Below are 5263 nucleotides of genomic sequence, written 5' to 3'. Positions count from 1 at the left end.
CACGAACGGGCCAGGCGCATACTCCAACGGCCGAATTATTTGGCGGCGTGACAAAGTTACGCAGGCTCTAGGGAGCTCTGAACAGGGGTGGAAAGGAAGCCAGTCTCCCCCCCCCCCCACCATTTTTCTGGAAGGGGAAACGCCCTCCCCCTCCCCCATTTTCCAGTTTATTGCACTTGGATCTGAATTCTGACAATTGAAACACTTCAGTTCTTGAACTCTTTTCATCCAAAGCACAGTGTGGCTCAGGTATTTGGTTTCGTAGCCAGTTGTAAACATTTTGTATATGACTAACCTAAATTAGTGATGTCCCAACAGAAGTTGACTGTCTGTCCCGTGTACATGATCATGATTAGCAGAATTTAAACAAATTACGCACAAACATTTAAAGCAACTGATCACTCCTCGTACATAATGCTACCCGTCTATAAAGCGTCCCATTCCACTTCATTTTATATTGCCGTGAATCTTTGCATTGTTTTTTCATCGGCACTCAAAGCTGCCGGCTTGCGGCTTTAACATTTTGCTTTGTGACGCCAGATGCGACCAGACTTATCTTTATTAATCGTGGCCAGGTGCAAATGCTTCCTCATTTTTCCAGATTTTTGTACATGCTTTTGCTTATTTATCTCAAAGGTTCCCTGCCTCCTTTAAATTGACCGCGGCAGCCAAGAACTGCAAGCATTCAATTTGATGACCGCCGAGCAAGCTTGTGGGTATCGCCGCCGTCTAGGCATTCAATTCTTAGTGGGTGCGAGTTAGCCGCTTCAACAGTTTCTTTTGGAAGCCTTTCCGTTGTCATCCTGACTGCTGGATAGTCGTCACCACATCGTGACAATGCATCAACCTTTGCACATTGGAAAATGAACACAATAATAACCTATGTAAACGAGCATTAAATAACTAGCAAAATAAGCTCGATGTTTTCCCCTCCCCACCCACACACACACCAATCAAAAACAAGTTCCGGAGTCTCTGGCAGACTCCACTTATAACCTTCCCTTCATTGTCAAGACAGGCTGTCATCGGGTGTAATCACATTCAGGGGTCTTGTCTACGGCTTCGTCTTCTGCATTAATGTTTGACTTCTTGCTTTGCATTTGAGGTAAGGAGACGAAAAGTGTATGGGACAAAAAGGTTATTTATTGAGTAAAGAACGCTGCATATAACTGTATGTTTGACGCATCATGCGCTACCTCTGTACGAGGTCGGCCTCGACGTGGTTCCAATCCTTGCTGCGCTAGTGCAAGTTCCGTAGGCTTCTGCGGTCTCGACGTTGGTGCATCTTGCGCTTCTGCTTTACGTGGTCGACCTGGGCCCCGCTTCACTCCTCCTTCCAGCGGCGTACCCTGCGTTGTGTTCCTCGGTCGTACCTTTGGCGCACTTCCGTCTGCTCTTAAGCGTGGCCGTCCTCGGCCCCGCTTCAATCCTTCTTTACCTTTAGCGGCTTGCATGTGTGGCGCCTGCAGTGGGTACCGGCGGGAGTGTATGACCTACTCGAGCCTCCTTGCATGGACGCGTTGCCTCAACCTCTTGCCACACTGGCCGCACTCGTAGGGCTTCTCTCCACTGTGGATATTCATGTGAACCTTGAGGTTCTTCGGCTGGGAGAAGCTCTTCTGACACAAAGGGCACAAGGACTCTCGCCTGCCAACGTGGGTACGCTCGTGTCTGATGATATTAAACCTGCGTACATTAAGGGTACGGATAACGAGAATTACGACACGACTACGAATTTCTGCTCCCGATGCCTCCGTTAGTATTCACCTATAGCATATCATGTACCGTGTCACCGTTACCGGTACCGTACCGTAGTACCGGCAACCCGCGCAGCCAATGCACATTCGCATGTCGCCCTGACGGTGCCAGATGGCACAATGTACCCAGCACCTGCGCGTGCGCATGCAGCATCAGGACTAATCAGAGCGTGCTCACCGGCGGTGGATGGACTCCCGGTGATTCGGTAACGGTTACAAGGTACACAGTAGGCTAAAGGTGTCTAGTTATATGTGCACATCTCTTGCAAGGTTAAGATTTCGCCAGTGACGTTCACACCTTCCATCTATATCACAGCCGCTGGTGTCAGGCGCATCTTTGCCTGTTTCTGACGCAGCTATTCCGCATGTGCGAACGTCTCCTGTTGGTGTTTCGTTCCTATGTCCTCCCTAAGGGAACCTCGGCAGACACGTACTTCAGTTGCAATGTGATAGACTCAGCAGTAATGCTAATCAGGATTATTGAGGAGTGTCTGAGGCACCACTGCTCAGTTCACCTCTGCAAGTACTGAAACTCACAGGCGCACTGTCGCACTCAATTCTTTAGCGCCTAATAAAGGTCGGCGCTTATGATGGGCTGGCCACGAGGCGACCAGATTGCGTGGGCGGCTCGTACACTTGCGCCACTCCTCGAGAGAGGCCGCTATCAAAAGCACCAGCAGGGCCGTTTCGCACACGGGGGATTCAGTTCATTCTTACACCGCAAGAGCGGCTTAAACTACAAATTTCTATACAGCGGAGGCAGCAAATAACGGCCGCGGTTACAACGAATACTCGCTTATTACGAATGAAGGGGGCACTACCGTAAAAATGTGTATAAGAGGAATGGCACCGCGTCTCAGACATAACGAACGACTGCGGCCGTACTTGCGCTAGCATCACCGCCGCATGGACCCAGGCCTAACAGACGACGGTGACGAACGAGGTGTTTGTAGCAACCTGTCGTTATTGCCGAGCTGGCCGGCACGGGTGACTTCGTTAACGCTGACATCACTGAGCCACGAACTGATGAAGCATTGCAGGCAAAGTACGAGCACTACCAGACTGCCGCGAACATTATGAAGACCACGAGGAGGAGGCGTACCTATTGCACCTGCCTTGAACGCTTCAACCTTAATTAGTTATGTCGCATCCCTAAAGCAGATTGATGGCGGCAAGGTTCTCGGCGGGGAGCACATGACCACCGTGGACAGCTGAGAATGCACTTTCATGTATCAGACGCATATAACTCCCAAAGTCACTTTTTTAAAACATATCAATTTTTTTTCTAACTATAATTTGGGCGTAATATAAGGAGCTCGCTGACTACGAACTTTGGATACAACGAATGCATTCAGTGCGACCGCCCGGCTCGTTTGGACTGCAATTTTTAGCTTGCTCGAAAAATGCGGGTAGTGTTTCTTGATGGAAAATGAACACAAAGCGCGCACAACAAGCCCGCCGGGACACTTTCGAGTGCGCTACTGCTACTAGTGATGCTGATGACTGCGTTGTGCTCTGTCCGGAAATCGTGGAATTGTAGCAATCATTGTGTATTTGTACGGCGACTTCATGATTTGTCCTTCTTTAAAGTAATTACGGCTTGAAAAGGTGACTCGTCATCAGAAAGGACATCGCTCCATTTAACTAGCCACAACAACGTCAAGCAAGGAACGCCGCCATAAATCGATGTAAGACCTACTTGCGACTGCTCGTGTAGGTGCAGTACGTGCAGCGGCGGATTCCGTGCGTGCTATGCCAGTGTTTCCGCCGGGTATGCATTTCCAAGTTGTACTGAGTAGAGAAGAGGTCACCGCACTTCTCACAGGGGAAGAACAGGCTGTTCAAGGGTACGATATCGACGTCCTCCGAAAAAGAACAAAGCAGTAGGAGGAGCGAATGAGCACATGTAAAGTGAAGAACTGCCCAGAGTATTCAGTGTTCTTAATGTGTACCTTGGCAGAGAGGAAAAGGCCGGCAGTAGTACGTTTTCGCATCAGTTCCTTGGCATCAATTCTGTGCATGGTAGTGTCGTTAAGATAGTAATAGAATAGTATATCATTAACCTGAATAGTACAGATAATAAACACGCGCTCATATCAATTAATCAAAAACTAGAACGGCTGATGGCCCTGGCAGGAAAAATTTAGAGCATGAGAGAGAGTCCTAACTTCATATCTACGAAGTTCGGTGAATTTGAGCAAAAGCTCTGCAATCAAGAGTCTGACATTAAAGACCTTAAAAGAGGATGACTGAGTTTGAAGAAAAAGATGGCCTGAAACAGTTAGCCTAAGCCCAGCTAGAAAATGACGTACATGACCTCGGATTCAGGAGCAGGCAGATGAACTTAGATGTGGATGGAATAAAAGAAGCACGGGACGAGGACCTGACAGCCATATTAAATAACGTGGCTGATAAACTTTGAGTGCCTCACTTGATGGAACAGGAATTTGCACACGTTCTTCGACTCCCATGCAAACGTGATAAGGTGCCAGGCATCATTGTGCGTTTCACGAGGCAAGCGATAAGAGAAAACTGGATTAAGAATAAGAACAACCGCGAGGAAAGCGATCCACAGATTTTCTTGCAAGAAAACTTGACACGACGCAAGAGACAAGTGCTTCAAGGAACGAATGACTGCGCCAAAGATAAAGTTATGTCAACGGAAATGTTTTCGACAGCAAATGTGAGGGAATGAGTGCCATTCATGTGAGGGCAAAGAGTGACTTGGATCAGTTATAGCATTTTTGATCTTATCTTTTGTGTTTTCTTCTTGAAACATTACCAAAATGCAGCACATATGTTATTATCTGCCCAGCGACCTGAACCGCACTGATTCGTGTGTTCCGCCGACATCGCTTAAAGCTGTTCACTTGAATGGACGCTCTGTAAATACAAGGCAATGTATTTAGTGGAATTCTTTGGTGAATTTTCGTTTCCTTTCTCTCTGATCGTGGTCAGTGAAACATGGAGCACAAATGATTCTGACATTTTCAGAATGACCAACTATAAAACTTGCTACTTGAACCGTTCTGGTCTCCGTGGTAGTGAAGTAGCCTTATTGGTGTCTAATGACATTGAATGCGACAAGCTGGACTCTGACAGTCCTGATGATTTTGAGGTCCTATCTGTCTGTACCAACAGGTTTGTGTTTTCGGTTCGCTATCGTCCCCTGAAGGGAAATATGGTTAAGTTTTTGGAATTGTACGACAGCTCTTTTTCGTCTATAACAGACGGCAAATACACTCTAATAGCTGGAGTGGATTTTAATACTGGTATGTTGAGGGACAATTCTTTGGTTAAAGATTTTAACACTGATTTGGCTTCGAACGGCTTCATTAACCTTGTAACCACTCCAACTAGTATTACATAGGAAACCGAGTCTCTTCTCGGTCTGCTCATCACGAACTCCTTACAACTAATAGGTGACTCAGGTGTAATATCATGTGCACTCAGAGACCATCTTCCAATGTTTCTATGTATGTATAGGACTGGACCGGTAAAGTACC

The 5263-nt window shown here is 47.2% G+C and overlaps 1 protein-coding gene across 3 annotated transcripts; it reads right to left on the bottom strand.

Moving 5' to 3' along the window:
• Positions 1-1129: 1129 nt before the first annotated feature.
• On the bottom strand, positions 1130-4416 carry LOC144130259 (uncharacterized). Of its 3 annotated transcripts, XR_013314041.1 has the most exons (5): positions 4189-4416; positions 3710-3770; positions 3457-3620; positions 1439-1686; positions 1130-1349 (listed from the first exon to the last, which is right to left on the bottom strand). XR_013314041.1 is itself a non-coding variant. In XM_077664224.1 (4 exons), exons 1-4 carry the CDS (start codon positions 4254-4256, stop codon positions 1494-1496), a joined length of 486 nt encoding a protein of 161 aa, XP_077520350.1. In that variant the 5' UTR covers positions 4257-4415; the 3' UTR covers positions 1130-1493. The 3 variants fall into 3 exon arrangements, 2 of the variants coding, with proteins under 2 accessions (XP_077520350.1, XP_077520357.1); XM_077664224.1 differs by having other exon boundaries at positions 1130-1686; positions 4189-4415; XM_077664231.1 differs by having other exon boundaries at positions 1130-1686; positions 4070-4412.
• Between the last annotated feature and the right edge of the window lie 847 nt (positions 4417-5263).

This window comes from Amblyomma americanum, chromosome 1 (genome assembly GCF_052857255.1).
Source record: "Amblyomma americanum isolate KBUSLIRL-KWMA chromosome 1, ASM5285725v1, whole genome shotgun sequence".
Lineage (NCBI taxonomy): Eukaryota > Metazoa > Arthropoda > Arachnida > Ixodida > Ixodidae > Amblyomma > Amblyomma americanum.
The sequence above is the reverse complement of the archived record's forward strand: the minus strand, read 5'-3'. Positions and strand labels throughout refer to the sequence as shown.

Excerpts from the sequence above, each read along its gene's own strand:
- LOC144130259 (XM_077664224.1), bottom strand. The coding sequence starts at position 4,256 with ATGATGCCTGGCACCTTATCACGTTTGCATGGGAGTCGAAGAACGTGT. Across the intron at positions 3,771-4,188 it reads GCAAATTCCTGTTCCATCAA|AATTGATGCCAAGGAACTGA; the intron begins GTGAGGCACTCA and ends TACCATGCACAG. Across the intron at positions 3,621-3,709 it reads GCCTTTTCCTCTCTGCCAAG|GACGTCGATATCGTACCCTT; the intron begins GTACACATTAAG and ends TCTTTTTCGGAG.